Source organism: Hippocampus zosterae, chromosome 5 (assembly GCF_025434085.1).
Source record: "Hippocampus zosterae strain Florida chromosome 5, ASM2543408v3, whole genome shotgun sequence".
Lineage (NCBI taxonomy): Eukaryota > Metazoa > Chordata > Actinopteri > Syngnathiformes > Syngnathidae > Hippocampus > Hippocampus zosterae.
Genome location: NC_067455.1, coordinates 5,617,085 through 5,638,798, shown reverse-complemented (window position 1 = coordinate 5,638,798; position 21,714 = coordinate 5,617,085). Strand labels below are relative to the sequence as shown.

Here is a 21,714-nt window from a genome sequence, read left to right as displayed (position 1 = left end):
CTAAAAACGCCTTACTATACTATGTCGTTTTTTTCGGCCTAAAAACGCCTGACTCTCCTGTCGTTTTTTTCGGCCTAAAAACGCCTTATTACACTATGCCGTTTTTTTCGGCCTAAAAACGCCTTACTCTATTATGTCGTTTTTTCGGCCTAAAAACGCCTGACTCTACTATGTCGTTTTTTTCAGCCTAAAAGCGCCTTATTACACTATGTAGTTTTTTCGGCCGAAAAACGCCTTACTATACTATGCCGTTTTTTTCAGCCTAAAAACGCCTTACTATATTATGTGTTTTTTTTCCCAGCTAAAAACGCCTTACTATACATGGTCGTTTTTTCCAGCCAAAAACGCCTTACTATACATGGTTGTTTTTTTTCGGGTTAAAACGCCTTATTATACATGGTCGTTTTTTTCGGCTAAAAAAGCCTTACTATACATGTTCGTTTTTTTCCAGCTAAAAACGCGTTATTATACATGGTCGTTTTTTCGGCTAAAAAAGCCTTACTATACATGGTCATTTTTTTTCGGCTAAAAACGCCTTCCTATTCATGGTCGTTTTTTTCTTATGTGAAGCCCTAACATCTTGGGCCTCAGACCAGGAAATTTATGTCACAATCAAAAGATGGCTATATCTGGCTCCTGATCGGGATGGTGACAGGAAGGAGAGCATGAGAAGAAAAGAGGACATGTAGAGTGCAATAATTTGACGGACAGAAAAATACCTTTCAAGAGTAAGCTGCATTCCAATTTGGACTTTGTGTTCACTGTTAAATAAAGAAAAGTGCATTTTTCCAGTGTATGTGGAGTTATATGTGAGGTTTACAAATTATGACAATAAACATATTTTTATAACAGTCGTTTTTGAGACTTTTTTTTAATGTGGGTCAAATATGGTTCATGAAAGATGTGGCTTAATTGAGGTTGAATTCAGGCTGATATCAGGAACCTGTTCTGGCCCAGCGTCGGGTCGGTGTAGGGCCAGATATGGTTTTACAATGCGGCTCAGATCTGGGCCGAATGCGGCCCACATCACGGATGCCAGACGTGGGCCACTGCAGGACCGTCATTCATTGAGGTATGTGGGCCGAGCGTACGTGCCGTGTCTGCCCCAGAGCTGGGCCAGACCAATTTTGCTGACTGGGTTTTGTCCGCCGGTCGTCTGCTAAGTGTTGGTGAGCGCGGCGTCCCAGCTGGCGAAGTTGGCGGAGTCACTCGCACTGACGCCGCCGATGGCGGGAAGGTAGGAAAGATGGAGAATCGGGAGCTGGAGCGACATGCGCCGACGCATGCTGATGGCAAAAAAACCCCAAACCAAAACCAATTTAAAAAACACACAAAAAGGAACAGGAAGTGATGGCAAACAGTAAGTCAAATGAACAGGAAGTGAGATCAAGCAGGTAGTTCAATTAACAGGAAGTGACGGCTAGCAACAATTCCAATTAACAGCTGATGTTGCGCAGGAAGTCCCGTTTGAGGTGACGTGACGACGAGGTGAAAGAGGAAGAATGCGTGTGTGCGCTTACAGCTCAGGCGAGTTGACGTCGCTATCGGTGACATCATGTGACGTCGTGACGCTACTTCCTGTCTGCCGCTGGCCGAGCTGCGCTTGCCACTTGTCACAAAGCTGTATGCTTAGCGTGTGGATTTGTGCATCCAACTGCCCCAACACACACACACACAAACACACACACATTTTCCGGTTAGTCCTCCACAACACAGGCCTCCATCTTTGTTGCCTCACCTCAATACTTTGAAGTTGCAGCTGCCAATTAAGTTTCTCCCAGGCCCCGCCTCCCACGTCCACCCCGCCGTCCTTGACGTTCGTGTCGATGAGCTGTGAGCACATCGATCGATCAAACGGTTCATTGACAGTGCCATGGGGAAAAATATACATGACAATATAACGCTCACCGGGCCTCGTAACGTGATGGCGAGCGCGATGATGTCGCAGGCGAGTAGCACAACGTTGAGCGCACAGAAGTCCAGGGAAGGATTGTGGGAAATCAGAGGCAGCGCCGTGGCCGCCCACGTGCTCGTCCACAACACGCATGCCGTGCCCACGCGTGCGCACCACCACACACACGGACCGCCGCTAGCTCCGTGACGGTCGGGGAGCAGCAAGGACAGCAAACACCCACACACCTGCAACACACACACACACAACTCACGAACTGCAGGGTGGGCGATCATTTGCACCTGTGGACAGGATGCGAGTGTGTGCTCGCACCACGAGAGGCACTTTGTATGCGTAGATGGCGGCGGTCCAGGCGTCCATGTCGTTGCCGCCGCAGCGTTGGGACGTAATCCACGTGATGACATCCGGATGGATGGAGTCGCCCTGAAAACGGGGTTGAGCGACACCTTGAGGCGCTTGAACACACACCGCGCCGAGTGAACGCACCGACTTACCCGCGGTCCGTGTCGCATCTCCACCCGCCCGAGAGGCGCCAGCGTCTGCCAAGCCAACAAAAGGAGCGCATCCACCGGGGTCAAGACCAAGGCCAGGCGGTAGGCGGATGGAACCTTGCCTTCTGACAAATGGTGCCACGTTTGGGCCAAGAGCGACGTTGATGCCAGACTGTGAGACGCCACCAGCAAACACGCGCGTAGCTGCAAACAAAAAGAAAAAAAAACAACGAACCGTAGTTGTCAAATCGCCGTTCAGAAAGTCAAAATCCTGACACGGTTTGGATTTAGCCCAGGGGTGTCAAACTCATTTTCACATTGTGGGCCACATCCGGACTCAGTAGATGTCAAGTGGGCCGGTGCTATAAATAACCAAAACATTATGTTCCGTTGTTTTGGTATAAAGCAGCATTGGCGCATTGATACCGTCTGATGTTTTGGGTCTGTTTCAGACAGACTGAGACTGCTGTTTTCTTCTCTGATCAAAACAATGTTGTCTTTTACTCTGATGAAAACAGTGTGACCCCCTAGTGGATAATCCAAGAAGTACATTTTATGAAAAATATCCATTCCGTGTCTTTAATCTATTTTTTCACTTTTAAATTATTCTGCGGGCCTGATCGAACCTCCTTGGGGGCCGGCTCCGGCCCGCAGGCCGTATGTTTGACACCCTTGATTTAGCCAAACAACGAGAAACAAAAGACACACACACACACACACAACTACAACATCAAAGAGGTCAAGCACATCATCGATGACCCGTCAAAGGTCAAACATTTTGAAAACGTCAAAGACGTCAAACATGACCACAACCGAGATGTGAAACGTGTCAATCACCGAGCAGAGCGCGCGCGTCGTCTCGGGGCCCAGAAAGTCATCATCAGGGCCTCCGGCTATGACGGATGTAGCGGAGAGGAAAACGGCCGTCAGCATCAGCAGCGGCACTTCTCGGGCCCGCCAGCCGGCCACCACGCAGAAGACGCCCAGCGAGATGGCGGCCATTGCCGTGGCCGCGGCGGACAGGCCGCCGTAGATGAGGATGCTGACGCGGCGCCGCTCCACGCGCACTTCCACGCCGTCTTTGGGCGCCGAAGAAGCTGCAAAATCCAGCAACCACTTGGCGTCAAGACGCGCGTACTCGTGTGGCAACCGGACCGGCGCGATCGACGCGTCCGTCACCTTTGAACTTCAGCAGACGCTCGGAGACTCGCAGCTCGCGTGTCTTCATGTCCAACTGGCCCACCAAGACTCCGGCGGAGCCTGACAGTCGACACACGTGGGCAAGAATCGCAAAAAAAATCACGTCAACACGCGGTCAGCAATCATGATCCTGTCAACGGGCATACGCACCTTGAGTCTGGATGACGTCGACGGAGGAGCTTCGGCGGCCGTGTTGGAAGGAAACGGTCCCCTGAGAAAGAGATGGTGATGTCATCGCAGTCACGCGGCTTGATGTCCGCCATCTCCTCACCGTGACGCCTTCAAAGTGGGTGCGAGCGACGGCGTCCCTCAGGGCGCGGGCCGCTTCATCCTCGGTGACCTCGGCGTTTCTGCTGAACTTGCGGCGACGCTTGAGCGCCTCCGTCAGGTCACTCAAAGCTTTGGCCGCCACCCACACGGCATCGTAGGCCAAGGCGTGGCGGGGCCCGGGCCGGACGCCCGGGTGGCGCCGGGTCTTCTGCAGGTAGGCCCGCTCGAAATCTTCGGGAGTCTGCCCACATAGGATGGCGGGCTTTTTTTTTAGATTTGCGACAGAGGAACATTCATTCATTCATTCATCTTCAGAGCCGCTTGATCCTCACTAGGGTCGCGGGGGGTGCTGGAGCCTATCCCAGCTGTCTTCGGGCAGTAGGCGGGGGACACCCTGAATTGGTTGCCAGCCAATCACAGGGCACACAAAGACGAACAACCATCCACGCTCACACTCACACCTAGGGACAATTTAGAGCGTCCAATCAGCCTGCCATGCATGTTTTTGGAATGTGGGAGGAAACCGGAGCACCCGGAGAAAACCCACGCAGGCCCGGGGAGAACATGCAAACTCCACACAGGGAGGCCGGAGCTGGAATCGAACCCGGTAACTCCGCACTGTGAAGCCGACGTGCTAACCACTGGACTACCCGGCCGCCCCATAGGGTGTGCGTTCACCCGGAGAATACCCACGCAGGCCCGGGGAGAACATGCAAACTCCACACAGGGAGGCCGGAGCTGGAATCAAACCCGGTACCTCTGCACTGTGAAGCCGACGTGCTAACCACTGGACTACCCGGCCGCCCCATAGGGTGTGCGTTCACCCGGAGAAAATCCACGCAGGCCCGGGGAGAACATGCAAACTCCACACAGGGAGGCCGGAGCTGGAATCGAACCCGGTACCTCTGCACAGCGAAGCCGACGTGCTAACCACTGGACTACCGGGCCGCCCCAGAGAGGAACATCGGCCCATTAAATCAAAACAAATGTGCGGACTGACAACCAACCCGTCCGGACACCCCCGGCGTGTCGGAGCGGCCCGCGCGCATGACGGGCAGCCAGATGGCACCGTCCGTCGCCGCGGCGATCTCATCGGACGTGCAGCCGGGAGCCTGAAACCCGGGCCTCCATCTTGGGTCTGCGCCCGCCACGATCCACTGATGGTGCGCACCAAACATCTTCAGCCTGGACGCCTGAACACGCCGTCAACAACGCCACTGACGCGCCGTTGCCATCAAGTCGTCGACACGTTCAAAGAATGTTCAACTTACGCAGCAGAAGACCGGAGAGAGGGAACCTTCTTCGGGTTGGGCGAGAGTGACGATGACGACGCGCACGTCGCGTTCCTGTAGAATCATTTGTAACTCGGTGATGTCACATCACGCGACTTTGTAACGGAACATATCGGAAACTAATTTGGGCAAGTTCAGGTTAGCAAGCAAAGCGCACCTTCATGTCCACGAGGCCCGTGCAGTTGTGGTCCGGGAGGGTCGTCACGGAAACCAGGCGGACGTCGGCCATCGTCATCCGACTCTTCAAGTCCTCGGTCATCTAAACGAGGGGGGGGGGGGGAGTGAGACACCACGTCACTTTGGGCCTTTGTGCATTTTGTTTTCTATTCTTATTTGAACTTTTGGCTTTTGTTGAACTATTTCCGATTCCGTATTTTAAGTGTCCTACTACCTACCTGTATGTATTATTATTACTGTGTAATATAATACTGTAACTACCTGTATGTATTATTATTGCATTCAGTGGCTGCCTTAAAAAACTCAAAACATTAAAAAATGTCAGTTTAAAGACACTGCAAAGTGAATTCTAAATTTTTCTAAATATATTTTGACGATACTCGATGAAAATGTGCAAAAACTATGGAGCACTGCATTGCAGACAGCATTAGCTTCCCAAAATCCATCTCACCCAGGCACTCATTTAATCTATTTTCGGACTTTTTTTGTACCCTGCAACGACGTAGCTAAATACAAGAATTTACGCATCCAACGATCCAAGCTCGAAATCAGTCCTGTTGGGTGCCGAGCGAGTGGGGAAGAGAGGAGGGAGCCTCTTGTCTGACCTGCTCAACATCCCACCAGACGGGGGCGCCAAAGGGCATCACTTACCTCCGCGGATGACTCTCCGGCCACTAGGCCGACGCGCGTCCAGCCGAAGCGTCGCAGCAGCTCGACGGCCGCCCGATTGACAGCTCGACCCGACGGCGCCAAGGTGAACACGTTCCCGTGCCGTTTCCCGCCGGATAGCCGGGACGCCTCATTACCGTAAGACACCTGGACAGGAAGTGACACGTCGAGACCTGACGATAACTTTGCAGCCCCTCCTCAAGTCCCCGAATTGGAAAACAACCCCCAAAAGGACCTGAACCATCCGGAGAGCTGGCAGAGCGCCAGCTAGCCGAGTTGCCACTGCAGGACACGCCCCTCCGAGCAGGAGCAGGTACTTTGGCCCCGCCCAGATGGCATCAAAGAGAGATTTGAGGGACGATGACAGGTCACACTGAATCAAACATAAAAAGACTCTGGCCGTCATGGTCGACAATAATTTTAGTGCATTTTCAATGGTCACATGATCAAGTGTGGCGAATGGTCACCTGAACACGCACGGACAACGTTCGTGGCAACACGTGAACATACACGTCCATTAATCACATTAACATACAACGTTCAACCTCAACACACATTGAACGTCGCCCCCCCCACCCCCCACCTGTGTGTGTATCACTTCCATTTGCAGGCGGTAATCCCCGAGGGGGGCCGGTTGTCTCTCGAGGTCCTCGAGAGCCATGCGGACGGCCAGCGTCAGGCCGGCGCTGGCATTGGCTCCGCCCCCGCCCGAAGGCCCCGGAAGCATCCACAGGACAGGAAGCGGATGGCCTGTGACCGCCGGCGTTGGCACAGAGTCCGTCGACGCGCCACACAGGACCAACAGGAACCCGAGGACTTTGAGTCGCCGCCAAAGGAACGGCATCCCGGGCAAGTGAGCGTGTCCTGCCTGCCGGCCCGACGACTTGAGCAGCGGATCAAAGGATCAGGATGCGGATCAGCATCGTCACCATGGCGACGGGTCACACCACCACCTGGACCTCTTCAGTGGACATTTTGAAAAAGATTTGCTATTGCTGTATTAACTGTAAAACAGTCTGATTCTGTACTTTATTAACCGTGTTAGCTACCTTAGCATGGAGCCAGTTAATTGCATTCACACATCAGCATTTGCATGCTGGGCGGGAACCAGCTAGCTACATAGCATTTCTAAATTCGCATGTTGACATGGAACCGCTTAGCACGCTGGGTGGGAACCTGTTAGCTAGATTAGATTGTTGACAGTAGCACGTCAACCATAGCGAGTTGATGTAAATACTATTAGCTAGATCACATGACTAAATTAGTATGTTGAAATGGATGCAGGCAAGTGGCATTAGTTGGTCACGCTACCAATTAGCATTGGCATGTAGACATGAAAACAAATAGTAACATTAGCATGTTAGCATCTCTGCGGTGAGGATTAGCATGTTTCTGAGGAATTACTTAGCTACATTAGCATGTGTATATTGGAGAAGGCACCGGTTAGCCGCATTAGCACATCAAGATAAGACCGATTAGCCTGTCAACATTAGCATGTTGTCACAAAACCAACTAGGCCGACAGCAGAGTTTTTGTATGACTCTGGAGGTTTGTTTTGCTCCAAATTCTAAGCTCTGCTGTTGTCAGACAGTGGAGAATGTGGCCCGCGCTTGTGAATACACATATTTATTGTAAAAGAGGTAGAGAGAATACAGGTGTTTCACTGTACAGAAAAAAGGACAACGGTTATCATTCACACACAAGCCTGTTATAAAAACAACAAAAGCAGAAACCCCAAAAATAAATTTCATACACACATAAGCCTGTTAAAAAAAAAACCCCAACAAAATCTGAAAAAAAAAAAGATAAACAACATACAAAGTCTTTGGATTTTCTCTATTGCCCTCATTCGCTCTCTTCAAGTCATCCAACAGCAACATTGTCAGTACTCTAGTCTATGTTGAACTTTTCGTGTGCTTCAAACCAGAAGAATGCAATCGGTACATACACGCGCACACACTTAAAATGTTAGTGGAAAAATGACAACCCCTGATGGCGATATTAATAAGAAATCACACCCTGCATGCACACGACACAAACTTCCACCTCCACTCAAAAAACAGGAAGAAAAAAAAAAAGCACAAAAGCCAAGAAGGGAAAATGAAAAGAAGCGCGACTGAGTGGGGCAGTGAGTGTGATGTCATTCGTTCTGTCTTTGTCACTCCTCAATCTTTTTGTCTGGCAATGGTGGCAGAGGAGGGGAGGGGGGGTGGTGGGGGTGCTATTGTGTGTTGGGGCTGGGGTTGATCAGTCCGAGTTGTCTGACTGGTCGCTGTGGGGTGGGGAGGTCCCTGGCGGGGGCGAGCTTCGAGCCTGCCAGCTCCCGTTGGCCTGACGACGACACAAACAAGGAGGAAATCTGAGCAAAGATTGTGTTGCCTATTTTTTTTTTACACATGCGCATTATTTTTGGTTCAATTATTTTTTACCCAAAATGCAAAAACATTTTGGAATGTATGATTTTGGAAAAAAATACAACGGGAAAAGGTTTGGTGCTGCCTGTTTGTTTGTGCAAGTGGAAGATGTTTTTATATTGTCTCTTCATATATTTTGTTTTCATTCATTCATTCATCTTCCGAGCCGCTTGATCGGTTGCCAGCCAATCGCAGGGCACACAGAAACGAACAACCATTCGCACTCACACTCACACCTAGGGGACAATTTAGAGCGTCCAATCAGCCTGCCACGCATGATTTTTGGAATGTGGGAGGAAACCGGAGCACCCGGAGAAAACCCACGCAGGCCCGGGGAGAACATGCAAACTCCACACAGGGAGGCCGGAGCTGGAATCGAACCCGGTACCTCTGCACTGTGAAGCCGACGTGCTAACCACTGGACTACCGGGCCACCCCATATATTTTGCTTAATTTATTTAAATATTATTTACTTCTTCCTTTCATAACTTTGCTGCTGTGAATCGGGAATTTCTCCATTGCGAGACTAATAAAGGTTTTCTTATCTTATATATTGCTAACTTGTTATTGTGGAATAAACTAAAGTGTTTTTTGTTGAATTTAAATTGGTTGCATTTTATGTATCGATTCAACTATTTTTTTGTATATTTAATTTACCTGAAGATCTTCCGATCTACATTTTTTTTTTTAGATCATAATCAATTTGACGTTATGGATGAAATAAACATGAACTGCAGAAACGGGTCAAATGGTGCGGAAAACGGAAATGAAAATGCTTGTGGTGGTGGCTGCGGCACCGCGTACCTGCACCCCCATTTGGTAGGCGGCCTCCCCGTTGACAGGCGGGACCCCGAGGAACAGGTCGGCGGAGAAGGACCCCGACCCTGAAAGCGCACACACCAAATCATCTCACCGTGCACAGTGCACCCTTCGCGACTTGCACGTTCACATATTGGCAGCTACACTTTTGTTTGGGTCCTCAGTAGTTTATTTCCATCTGTCTTATACTGCCCCCAAGTGGCCAAGGCAGACACAACAGAATGAGCGGCATTCACCTGCGTCGTTCTTTTGAATTCCATTTCATCACGTTTTTCCGCGTAGAACTGCCCTTAATAATGCGCCAAACAAAGCGTCCCTTTGCATCGCTGCCCTTGTATGATTTCGTGGTCCGCCGCTGATGGTCCAAATCTATCAAAGCTAGCCGAAGGTAGCAACATGTCGCCGTATCCAGTTCGCGCGTCGGTCACTGTTGTTTATTTTTGCGCGTCGTCACGAAAATTCCCCTTCCTGACGGCTTTGTCTCACTGATAAAACTCTCCTTTGGCGGCTGTGACTTTGAAATGCGGACCGCCCCAAATTCACTTCGCACCCCCCGATAAATCCATTGGACGAGCACAAAGGAAGCGGCGCACCTGTTGAGTTGGGCGTGTGTGGCGAGTCGTCGCCCTGTCTCGCTCCCAAAGCGTTTTTCATGGCGTACAGGTTGGCCTCCTCTTGGAACTTGCCAATGTTTTTCTTGTAGCGGATTCTCTTGTTGCCGAACCAGTTGGAGACCTGCCGGAAAAGAACGAGGCGTAGCGAACCAAGTTAGCGAGAATACAAGGATGGAATATATGTTCAATTAGGTCCCACTCAAGTCCCACGCCTGTACCTGAGAGACGGTGATCCCGCACTGTTTGGCGAGTTCTTCTTTGGCTTCTTCGCTCGGGTACGGGTTGGAGAGGTGCGAGTAGAAGTACTCGTTGAGCACCTCGGTAGCCTGCTTGCTGAAGTTTCGCCTCTTACGCCTGACGGGACATAAAAAAATGGCCGTTGAGCAGCCCGCGATGTTTGTAAAAGGTGTTGTTAAAGTTACGGCTAGCGTTGCGGCGCGGCTAGCGGCGCTCACCTGGCATCCAGGAAGCGCGACCTGAGGATCATGACGGCCTCGCAGGTGCTCTGCTTGAGCTGCGTCTGGATGGAGCTGAACTTGCGGTGGATGATGCCGACCATGCGCTCGATCTCGCGCGGCGTGACGGGCCGCGTGCGCGACTGCTCCCGCAGCAGGTTCATCACGTGGGTGGTGAACTCCGTGCACGCCTGCGCCGGACCACAAATGTTCAAATGTGACGGCCACGAGTTGACCGCTCGAAAGACGGACTCGGAACGGGGGCAATTCTACTGTCATTCCCTGACGCCCCCCGCCCACCCCGAGTCACTCACCGAGCCGAACCTTAACACGCGTAGAACGGACAAAATGGCACCAAGAAATGAAGATATTACCAGCATCTCACATTCAGGCCACAACTTCCATATTGCTATGAAACGTATGATTTAGAGCAGGCATGTCCAAAGCCCAGCCCGGGGGCCAAATCCGGCCCGCGGTCGAATTTCATCCGGCCCTCGGCCCCTGTCATAAAATCAGTGCCGTCTGGCCCGCAGGTTGGGCGCAATGGAACACGTGTTGCATTGACTGAGGTCTCGTAGACTGGTGAGTGATGTTTCATAGAGTACTGCTTCCCTCTAGTGGCTAAATGAGTAATAGCATTCACTAAATGAGTAATAGTATTTAGACACTAGAGGGCATCACTCACGAGTTAACAAGACATCACTCCGTGTTTATATTGACTGATGTCATATTTCAAATGATCCTTGCAGTTGTGGATATGTGTATTGCTTGTTCATTTCCCCGTTATTCGAGTCAAAGGTTTTTTGACTGGTGAAAAGTCATGGTGATACATTTTATGTTTCAAATCAATCAATTTGCACTCAGGAGACTTCTGTTTAAGAAAAAGTCAAGTGAATAAGCAGTTGCATGTGATATACCCGTTTCAAATGAACCAAAAGAAATTCTTAAGATTGTTGAAATTAAAATAAAAATGGAAATGTGAAACAGACTGGCTTACTAAAATTTGTTGAACAATATTGTTGTTCAATGGAAAGAATGTCAGCCAAGGTCGGCCCCCCCGACATTTTACCACATAAAATCTGGCCCCCTTGGCAAAAAGTTTGGACACCCCTGATTTAGAGAGATGATGGCGGCGCACCTGCTCGTATTTCTCCAGCTCGGTGTGGTAGATGCCGCGTATCTGGCCCAGCTTGCTTTTGTAGTCCGAGTGCTCCAGGGAGCTGTCTGGCGACATGCCGCCCGAGCTGGTGGCCGCCGAAACGGCCGCGGCCGCCCCGCCGCCCTTCTCGGGACCGGCCACGCCCTCGGCCAGCAGCATGTTGTCCAGACGCACCAGCTGGGGGTCCTGAGGCTCCTCCTCTTGGTTGTTCCTCATGGACAGGCCTGTGGACAGACCGGCGGCGCACGACTCCTCACTTTCACTTCTGTCGAGTCCCGTTTATCGTGGAGCGTTGTTCACAGAAGATATTGCGGGTATTTTGAAATGGGCTGAAATGAATTGCATCGTACACCCGAATCACTCTTGAGGGATTTTTAGATTTCAGTCATTACTCAAATGAAAATCTTGTTTAAGAAACCATCCTCGTTGACAGGATTGACAGCGTTGCGAGCGGCGAATGCTGGAGCCGTCGCTAAACGCCGGCAGCAGGCGCCGTACAATAGAGAGTCAGCGTCATCAAGTTGCCTTTTAATGACTGAACTTTATTTCAGGATGTGTATTTTTTTTTTAAGTCTGTGTGTGAAGCACTATAAATGACCCAAACGGATTCTGGGCGCTACGTCTCAACACACGGCCGGGCAGTGTGTCGAGACTTCAAAATAAAAGTGTCCTAGGCAATGCTGTGTTTAAATTATTTGCTCGGGTAAGGTTTTATTTTGAAGTTTCTTTTCTTGTCATCACTTTGGCAGCGTCTTCCTGTCACAAATAGCATGAACTATTGTTAGCTTGAGTTCTTCCTGACAGTGTACGGGTAAATAAACGGGTATCCGAAGCAGAAAAATGTCCCGGGAATTTTTTTTTTTCTTGAACTGAGCTACGTGACTGACTCCAAAAAGCGTTTCAACCCCACTTGATGACTACTTTCCAAGATGCATTGTGCGATCCAAAGAGGGCATGAAATGAAGGACTCACTAAATACTCACTAAACATTCCGACAGCACTCGAGAGCCGATGAGAAGTGACTCCCAACCTCGCCTGAAAGAACGAGTCTGAGTCGTTTCGTGTGTGCATTATGCTAAACGTCTGTTTGGTCAGCTGTTGTCTCTCTTGAAAGCCAATGTTTGAAAAGGGGGTGCAGCTTTCTGGCTGCTGATGAGAGAAGCCCACAAACACACACACACAAGCATGACAAAGGTAAGAGAAGCGTGTGCGTGCGTGTACCTGTCTTTTCTTTAATTTCACACAGCACACTGAACAGAGCGGGCTTCATTCTGTGACAGTTGAGCGCATGTTTCCTGTGAGCACAACAGCAAAGACACGAGGCACTTAGCATCGTATTCAAAGACAGGAGGTTAATTCAAGGTGACGGTACAGAGGTGGATAAACACTAACTGATCAAACGTAGCCAAAGAAGCGCCTTGACTGACAAACAAGGAATTGACCGTTAATAAAACGATTACAAAAATATCCAGAATGTCGAGTACGGTTCTTGAGAACTCGCCAAGGACAGTCTTCCTAAGAAAGTATGCGGGAAGAAGATGGCAAGTGTCTTTGTATGTGGCATATTTTTCTGACCAAGTATCCAACCAATGCATTCTTAGTTGAAGCTAATACGCAAGACCAACTGAGATCTTGCCTTCTTCAGAGTTTCAATTGGAATAGGACTTGGGCCGCGATGATGTTTGACAACTTTGCCAATCAGAATAATCTGAACAGACAAGGAATTTGACTCCTCTATAACACGCTGCATGAGTATCCCCATTTTTTCAAAGCTCCCACCTTTGGTTCTTTCTGGAAACACTCGGGGAACATCGGCGAAAATGCAGAGGTGTCTGCTTATCGCTGTTTTTGTGAAATTTTGTATAGAAATGATTGGATCATGGTGGAAAATCCTTACTTTTTAAATCAAGTAACTGTTACTTTTTCAAGGTAACTGAGGAATCAGTGGAAATATTAAAATAAGCAAGATTCCATTCTCAAGGGAGCTAAAGGGTGCTAACAACATAGGCACTGGAAGTCAGTACTAAGCAGGCTAATTTGCTTAGCAAGCTTACAGATAGGTGAGTGCTCACAGAAATCCGGAATAAGTTGGTAAGGAATGAGCAGCTCGCTAAAAAGGACGCCACAACTCGGCATTTTGGAACGCGAGCTACTAACCGAGCCCCTCGCAGAATGTTCACAGACATGTAAAACAAGTTGTTGGAAAAAAAAACAAACCAACAGAACATGCCTCTCTTGTTAGCAGCGGGCTAAGTGCTAATAACACAGCCGCTGACAGCCACAAGAATCTCGCTTGTCAACACAAGCGGCTCGAACGGGCAATTTACGAGAGCTTAGAAGCGTTGTAGGAATTATTTCTACTATTTATATTATCTCGCGCATTAAAAATGCCGAGTCAAAAAATTGGGTTTAATACAGCTTGGCTGCGGCCGTTCGCGTCTTAGCGTTCGTTCGTTAGCTTAGCCGAGCAAGTTAACAATGGCTACCTTCCAGGTTAGCTCCAGTACAGGCGACCCCCCAACAAAACAACACAAAAAACCCCAAAATTGAATTATTATTCAATTCGTCTATATATATTCACGTTTTAATGTTTGACAGGGTGCGGTTGGAAGCGAACAGTTAGCACGTGGCTAAAGGCTACAAACAATCAATGCAAGTTGGAACAAACTTTAGTTTGTCAATTGAGAGCGTCAAAAATAAAGTTGGTCAAATTCCAACGAAATCGCAAAACGTTGACTGACTTTGCCTGCGCCTCGTCCAGACTTTGGTCGGTGATAGTCATAATCTGGTGCAGGATGTCGCCGATGTCCCGGCGGACTTCGTGTCCGTTCTCGGCGCCGTTCTCCAGGCCCGCCGGCGGCTCGTCGGCGGGGCGGTGGTGCGGCGGAGGCGGCGCAGGGGCTCGGTGAGCCATCCCGGGGTGGCCGCTCATGGGGAGGCCCCGGCCGTTGGAGGCCCCGTTGGCCGTCAAAGGCTGCTGCGGCTGCTGCTGCAACATTTCGTCGAGCGACGCGCAGTGGCGGCGACCTCGACTGCTGCTGCTGGCCGACTGAGCGCACCAGCGCCACCGCGCCGTCGCACCCGCACTCCACCAGGCGGCCACCAGCCGGCAGGCATCGCGGCCACACGCCCCCTAGCGGCTGGCATCAGGAGCTACGCGAGCGACTCTATACGCCAGTGGCAGCCGTTGCTTCATTTCTCCAAAATCATTTATAATAATAATAATAATACATTCCTTGACGCTTCAACGGGCCTCAATAAAACGCAGTCTTGATGTCATTCTTTCACCTCGAAATAGGATGACTTTGCACCAAAATGAAAATACTTTACAACGCCATTCTGCACAATCTGATATCAATAATTTTAGATTTCATTCATCTTCCTAACCGCTTGATCCTCACTAGGGTCGCGGGGGGTGCTGGAGCCTATCCCTGCTGTCTCCGGGCAGTAGGCGGGGGACACCCTGAATCGGTTGACAGCCAATCGCAGGCCACACAGAGACGAACAACCATTCGCACTCCCACTCACACCTAGGGACAACTTAGAGTGTTCAATCAGCCTGCCATGCATATTTTTGGAATGTGGGAGGAAACCGGAGCACCCGGAGAAAACCCACACAGGCCCGGGGAGAACATGCAAACTCCACACAGGTAGGCCGAAGCTGGAATCGAACCCGGTACCTCTGCACTGTGAAGCCGACATGCTAACCACTGGACTACCGGGCCGCCCTTTTAGATTTACCATTAATGGGAATGTTGACATGGGTTTCCTCATGTCAACATTCAACATTGTACATGCCATAAATGTATGAATGCTTATTTTAATGGGACAGTGATTACAGTTTTCAAGAGAGAGCTTGAAAAGCAACCCGAGCATTGTCTGTGAGACCACCACAGTTGTGGACATGAAGCATTCACCTGTTGGTCTTTGAAGGGTCACGGGGGAAATCGCCAAATAGTCCAAAAGGATAAAGATGATCAAGACGGACTCAATTCATATAAAGGTCAGAGGATGCCATGACACAGATCTGCTTGTGCAAAAACAGGTAATGCAAGTGAGCAAATAAAATGAGTTTCCTCTTCTCTGAAACTTGTCTAAAGAATTCATCATGCATTAATTCATGTCAGACAGGCAATAAACACATGATGAAAAGATCCGGAGTTCATCATTGGATATAGACAAATGAGGAAAGCACACGACGAACAGTGTGTAAGGGTAGAATTCCAGACGGCACGTGATCTTTTGTTTTTGTTTTCATCCAGAAGAACACAAATATAACAATAATAGTGGCTTGGATTAAAAAAAACAAGAACATTCTTAATATAATACACATTCCCAAACGGAACCATTGTTTCACTGTGTACGGTAACTGTTTTTACGTCTTGAATGGATTGTTTCAACTCTTTTTCGGTCTGACTTGATTTGCAAGCATCTGTTTTTTTTTTTTATTAATAAAGTTGACTTGAGTTGAGATAATGGGCCATGATGCAGCCCGAGCAATAAGGAAACCATCGCCGTGTTGCCATTTTATGTACTTCAAGTCATGAAAACACAGCGCAGCTGAACTTCTCCTTTTTTTTTTTTTTTTTGACGGCTGCAAATCAACAGGAAGTGAGGCCAAACCACAGCGCTGTCAGAAGAAGCTCTGCCGCTTGTTTCAACACGACCGGAGGAGCTAACCTCCTCTGCAACGCAACGCCTTGGTGACCTCATCGAGGCCCAGCAGGAGGAGGAAAACCAGGCCAGGAGGCGAAGGAGGAGGAGGAGCCGTTTCTCGCTTCTGCTTTTGTTTGACTGCTTCTCCGCCATCCACCTCAAACAGGGGGTGGGCACGCGGATGGCCGCGGGAGTGGGCTGTGTGCGGCTCAAAGAGGAAGACACACGAGTGTGAGTGAAGCAAGTCTCACACACACACACAACACCAACTATTCGTTTTTTTGGCTGAGCTCCATCAAGGCTTTTGACAAGATGCAAACGTCCACTGTGGCGATGTTTTAGAAGAAGCCACAGAAGGCAAAAAGGTAAGTTTGGATTCACTCAACATTCTTCGACTACTATTTGACCTTTGACAACGTTCGCAGGAATGTAAAAAAAAAAAAAGTTTCATTTTGCTGGCAACATCAGCGAGGCGACAAGCTGCGACCTGCTGGGCTGGTTTGTGTTTTGTAAGAGCGGGAGAGAAAGACGACAAGTAGCCTGGTCTATGGCCGCTCAGGCTGGGAATTCCTCTCGACAATGCGACCCTTCAAGACTTGCACTGTATTGCTTTTTATCGGGGGGAAAACACCCAAAGACTTTTACAGGCTACGGACAAGGACTCTACAGTCATCGCTTGTACACGCGCTTTGCTGTCGGAAGAGTTTGTTGAATTGCAGCAACTCACGAGGCACCATCCTTCACGCCCCAAATCGATTATAAAAAAAAAAGATTGGCATTCACAATCAATTCTACAGTGTTGTTTTGTCAGCAACTTGGGGCCCTGCCGCACACCCAAGAGAATGGACAGGGAGAGGTGGTAGGAGAAAAAAAAGGAAAAAAAAAAGAAAGCACTTCACAAAATTAGCGATTTGCTTGTAGGAAGAATGTTGCACTTTGCTATAAGTGACAACATCAGTTTTAACACACTGCTGCTTTCCTGCCAACATGGGGCACTTTGCCACAAGGACCAATGAGGACAGAGTTGGTCAGTCAGGGAAGTCAAAGGACCACCCCGCCCCCAAATCTTGGCAGCTTGTTTGCTAGACAGAATTAATAAGGTGATATCGTTTGGGGCATTGCCCCACACCCGCAAGAGAGGTCAAAACGAGTTGGTGGGAAAGTCCGATAACCTCCCGGAGCACGGTAACCTGTTGCTAGGCAGACTCCGAAGGGGCGGCCATGGCCGAGTTCGGCGCTGGTGGTCTTGTAAGGGTTGACTGCTCAAATCCTGCTCTTTTCCTAGTCATGTGTTGTTGGGCAAGAGGGTTCACCTACCTTGCCTCCAGTGTCACTCACAGCGGTGTACAGTGGATGTTTGGGGTGGGGGTGGGGGGTCGTCGCAGGGGCTGCGTCAGCCTCTCCCAGGGCACCTGTGGCTACACAAAAAAACTAGATAACGTGTGAAGCGCTTTGAGGATTCATAAAAGCACTATGAACTCATTCACTCCCAAAGACGGTTTTAAACGTCTTTTCAGACTTGGTCTAGAATTGGCTGGTACTGAATGAGTTAAAAAAAAAAAAACAACAAACAATATTTTATTACTAGGGCACCAACATTTGTGCCCCAAAGCAATGAAAGCAATCAATGAAAGCTGGGACCTGTGCGTCCATGTGTGTGGACATGACGTCTTTGGCTTTCAAAACTGTTAAATTTTGGACTATAAGGGCCTGGCGTCCACTTATGAGGACGTTTCATCAAGTAAAAAAATAATTCGTTGTTTTCTTTGTCAAATAATATGACAATTTAATTGAGGTTCTAATTTAGGGAAGCACGGTGAAGTGACTTCTACTGTTGCTATTCTAGATATTGCTATGCAAAGCATTTCACAATTTTAACTCATTCGCTGAATGTACGTGGACAGTACAGTCATGCAAGAGTTCGGGGTCCAAGGAGGTTCGATCCTAATTCTCCATATTCAAGTCACTTTATCACGCGGCGCCTGGAAGGGGCACCGGCCCGCCTCATCTCAACTCACCCCACTTCTCCGATTGTGTGCTCGCCCCTACAAGGCTGGAAATTGATGGCGAGCGCCGAGCTGAACGGGCACATGACCCAAGGTGCGGCGGCCCCGATGGAGGCTGCTGAAAAAGCCAGGAATGAAGATGGCGCAGCTGCTGAGAAGACTTTAAATGATGAGGATGAAGAGGATGAGGAAGCACACGAGCGGGAGGGAAGCCCGGATGTTCGGCGTCACTTGTTAGATATCTATGCGGGGGATGGGAAACAGGTGAACACACTACTAACACTAAATGTGGAATTTATAGGAGCAAAGAGGAAAAAATACTCATCATTGTGGTTTTAAAATTTGCACAACTCTATTGTGAATCTTCACAATGTCATGGTGGATTTTGTGATGGATCCATTCCAGGATGTCGGACTAAAACCAAAATCATACAAAATCCAAAGCATTATTTCCCATAGAGACGAAAGTAAATCCAATCAATCCGTCTCGGGCGCCTAAAAATTTGACCCCCAAAATACAAGCGATTGAAAGTGGTAGGCAAAAGAAGCATTAAATGTTGTCTTTAAGATAAGATAAGATATCCTTTATTCGTCCCACACTGGGGAAATTTACAGCCTCCAGCAGCAAGAATGTAGGTAGAAAGAAGGAGAAAGAAAAAAAAAAAAACAACAAACATCTTTCAATTAAATACAATATGAACACAATGGATAAATCTCAGTACTATTTACAATTTTCTTTCACATAATTTAATTATTATTATTATTATGATTGTTATTTTTTATTCACGGTTTTTAAAAACGGTTTCATTGTGAACCTTTTGGGGTACAAATGTTCCCGTGCACTATGTATCGATTGAATCATTATTTAACTGCAGTTTGAGTTCCGAGATTTAAACACGCGATTCATGTAAAAATTGCGTATAATGCTACAGTGGCTTACAAAAACATTACATTTAACTTTTAGAAATAAAGGCTGGAATTACTTTGTGTTAAATGTTTTTTTAGAACCACCAAGTCTCCAAGTCACCAAGTCAGAATTGGGCTGACAGGCTCTTTAAAGGAATCTAGAAATTGAATGAGTACTTTTTGGGGGGGGTGGGGGGTCCTTTTCTCCGTCCACGCTCCTGCCAGGCCGGCCTCCCGCCGTCAGAGTTCCCCGAGTCGCTGTACGAGCTGCTGTGCACGCTGCAGGAAGGCCGCCGGCTCAACGACCAGCGCTGCTCCTTCATGCTGGACGGCGGCATGAGGAGGCGATGCCACTCCGAGCCCAACACCGCCAAGCCTTCGCACAGGGGTAAGACGTGTTCCAGGGGCAGCGCATGCAGCATTCAATTAGGATTTTTTTCAATCAACCGCAATGCAAACTTTGTGTCCAATTACCCGGCAACTTGTTTAATCGACGGACTAACAGAATCGTTGATTCTGAAAGGATTTGAAAGTCTGTAATCCGCAACGGTTTTATGCCGTGTCGTTGCCAGTGATCTTCTCATCCATGACGTCGCTGCAGCGCGAGGAGTTTTTCGAACTGGTGGCCAGGGCGCAGGCACGCCGCCTGGATGAGCAGCGGGCGCAGCTGCAAAGGTCGCCGCGGGGCAAGCGGAAAGGCCGAAGCTTCCGAGGAAGTCTCAAGCAGCTCTCGTTTGCCAGGAGAGCCCCCAAGATGCCCGCCAAGGAGGAGCTCTACGACATGATCCTCACCACGCAGGTCAGAACAGCCAACTCCTGCTTGGGATGCAAAATGGGCATCCCCCCCCCCCCCTAAAAAAATCATTTTCTTTCCTGGCTTTAGTGACGGCCAAAGCGCTTTACAAAGCTTCACATTCACTTCTTCTTGGTGTAGTACCACATTTGTGCCACACATAACACGGGGGCAGCACTGAGCTCTACTGGAAGAATTTCTGCGTAATTACAAGAAGAAGCAACGAACGTTGCCAAGTACATGAGCGCCATTTTTTTTTCATGACAGCGCAGATAAAATATATGCCTCAGATTATTATTGTATTTTCATTTTGTATGTGTGTTAAGTTCAATTTGTTTGAGTGCTAAGAGTTACTCTGGGGCCTCTTTTAATTTCTGTTCACCTCTATGCTCTATGTTCACTCTCATTTCTGTTCAATGTTTTACATTGTATGTTAGTATGAAAAGACGCTATTTGTAAATGTTATATTTTGATCAAACACACACACACACACAATAATCCATGAGTTTACCACTTTTTTTTGTTTTTTGTTTCTGTTGCGGTGGCGCAGGCTCAAGGCAGGCTGGAGGAACAGCGTAGCCGGGCTCCGGGGCCCATGGATGACGACGACTTCTTCTCGCTGCTGCTGAGGGTCCAGGGTGGACGCATGGACGAGCAGAGGACTGAACTGCCTTGCATCCTGCAAACATGACCACCAGGAAGACGACAACCGCAAGAAAAAGAGCTTGAAATGTGAAAAAAAAGTTTTAAAATTTGCATTTTGCTTGCTTACCAAGTTGCACACCTTCTTGAATGTCTGCTTAAGGTTGGGGTGGGGGGGACTTGTGTTTGATGACTGGGATTGTTCTCAGTCTAGCATTTCATTAAAGGAAAAGTGCATCCCGGCCTCTTGTTCCCTTTGGAGCTCTCCTTCTTAGATGTTTTTTGACACCTCTCTGAAAATGTACTCACTAACCTTTTTGAAACTGGCTTTGGGATCCTTGTGGGCAGCTGCGATGAGCCACATGGCAAGTCCTGCTAAACTTTGACCTTCTTTTGGCATGTTTGCGTCCCTTGCGGTCCAGTCGGTTGGCAGGCAGGAGGAGGAAGTTCTGCTCCATCTGTTGACTGATGACAGAAGTCGGGCTCGAGGCGGGATGCTGTGTCACTTCCTCAAATAAAAATAAGACAGTGCACGCGTATGGTGTTGTTGAGTGACGCGTGGCGACACTGCAGGCATGTACAAAACTCATCCGCCATTTGTTGCAAATGGGAAATTCAAATCAATATGCGATAGTTCACGTTGTGCTCCGAAAGGGTAAACAATTAAGAGGAACATGAGGGCTATAAAAAGTGTCAGGCAAGCACATCGAGAAGAAGAGGGGGGGAAAAAAAGAGGAAGCCTCCTGAGCGGAAAGGCTTCGTCAACTCTTCAATGGTTTTACTTGCTCACCAACATGACAAAAGAAAAAAAATTCAGCTTTTTTTTGTCTTTTACAAGTTGCTGGGAAAGTGATGCAAAAAATGAAACTGCTCGACACATTCTTGGCTTGAAGGGGCGCTAGAGAGGAAGTCGTGTCGGTAAAAAAAAAAAAAACGACAAAAGAGTATGCTCTCTTTCGGGGCTATAAACTGGCAGAAAGAATTCATTTGAAATTTTAGATATTTTTTCTTCTTCACAGTATTTACCATCTAACATGCCTAATTCCAATATCTTGACGTGGGTAGAAAAATCGTATAAATCTGTCAAATTTAAGCCAAAGGAGTAACTGCATCTGTTTTGTTTGGGGATTTTGGACAAAACATGAAAGAACCTGTGCAAAACAAGAGAATATTAACGAATATGCAATTATGATTAATAATAATAATTAAGAAACTAAAAATGACATACTGGGCAAAATAG

The 21,714-nt window shown here is 48.4% G+C and overlaps 3 protein-coding genes across 5 annotated transcripts; 1 reads left to right on the top strand and 2 right to left on the bottom strand.

Moving 5' to 3' along the window:
• Positions 1–818: 818 nt before the first annotated feature.
• Positions 819–7,464, bottom strand: LOC127600462 (gamma-aminobutyric acid type B receptor subunit 2-like). Of its 3 annotated transcripts, none has more exons than XM_052065030.1 (16): positions 6,595–7,464; positions 6,247–6,384; positions 5,994–6,158; positions 5,323–5,424; positions 5,145–5,219; positions 4,881–5,066; positions 3,875–4,114; positions 3,754–3,814; positions 3,583–3,663; positions 3,241–3,500; positions 2,407–2,607; positions 2,225–2,335; positions 1,909–2,139; positions 1,739–1,831; positions 1,521–1,654; positions 819–1,286 (listed from the first exon to the last, which is right to left on the bottom strand). In XM_052065030.1, exons 1-16 carry the CDS (start codon positions 6,853–6,855, stop codon positions 1,160–1,162), a joined length of 2,466 nt encoding a protein of 821 aa, XP_051920990.1. In that variant the 5' UTR covers positions 6,856–7,464; the 3' UTR covers positions 819–1,159. The 3 variants fall into 3 exon arrangements, with proteins under 3 accessions (XP_051920990.1, XP_051920991.1, XP_051920992.1); XM_052065031.1 differs by having other exon boundaries at positions 1,521–1,597; XM_052065032.1 differs by lacking the exon at positions 6,595–7,464 and having other exon boundaries at positions 6,247–6,585.
• Positions 7,465–7,621: 157 nt separating this feature from the next.
• Positions 7,622–14,571, bottom strand: pbx2 (pre-B-cell leukemia homeobox 2). Its single transcript, XM_052065230.1, has 8 exons — positions 14,214–14,571; positions 12,694–12,767; positions 11,452–11,696; positions 10,314–10,504; positions 10,077–10,212; positions 9,838–9,979; positions 9,230–9,309; positions 7,622–8,342 (listed from the first exon to the last, which is right to left on the bottom strand). The coding sequence occupies exons 1-8, from the start codon at positions 14,468–14,470 to the stop codon at positions 8,259–8,261; spliced, it is 1,209 nt and encodes a 402-aa protein (XP_051921190.1). The 5' UTR covers positions 14,471–14,571; the 3' UTR covers positions 7,622–8,258.
• Positions 14,572–16,185: 1,614 nt separating this feature from the next.
• Positions 16,186–20,717, top strand: LOC127600619 (G-protein-signaling modulator 1-like). Its single transcript, XM_052065309.1, has 5 exons — positions 16,186–16,493; positions 18,181–18,398; positions 19,265–19,427; positions 19,612–19,838; positions 20,383–20,717. Exons 2-5 carry the CDS (start codon positions 18,192–18,194, stop codon positions 20,521–20,523), a joined length of 738 nt encoding a protein of 245 aa, XP_051921269.1. The 5' UTR covers positions 16,186–16,493; positions 18,181–18,191; the 3' UTR covers positions 20,524–20,717.
• The last annotated feature ends 997 nt before the right edge of the window (positions 20,718–21,714 follow it).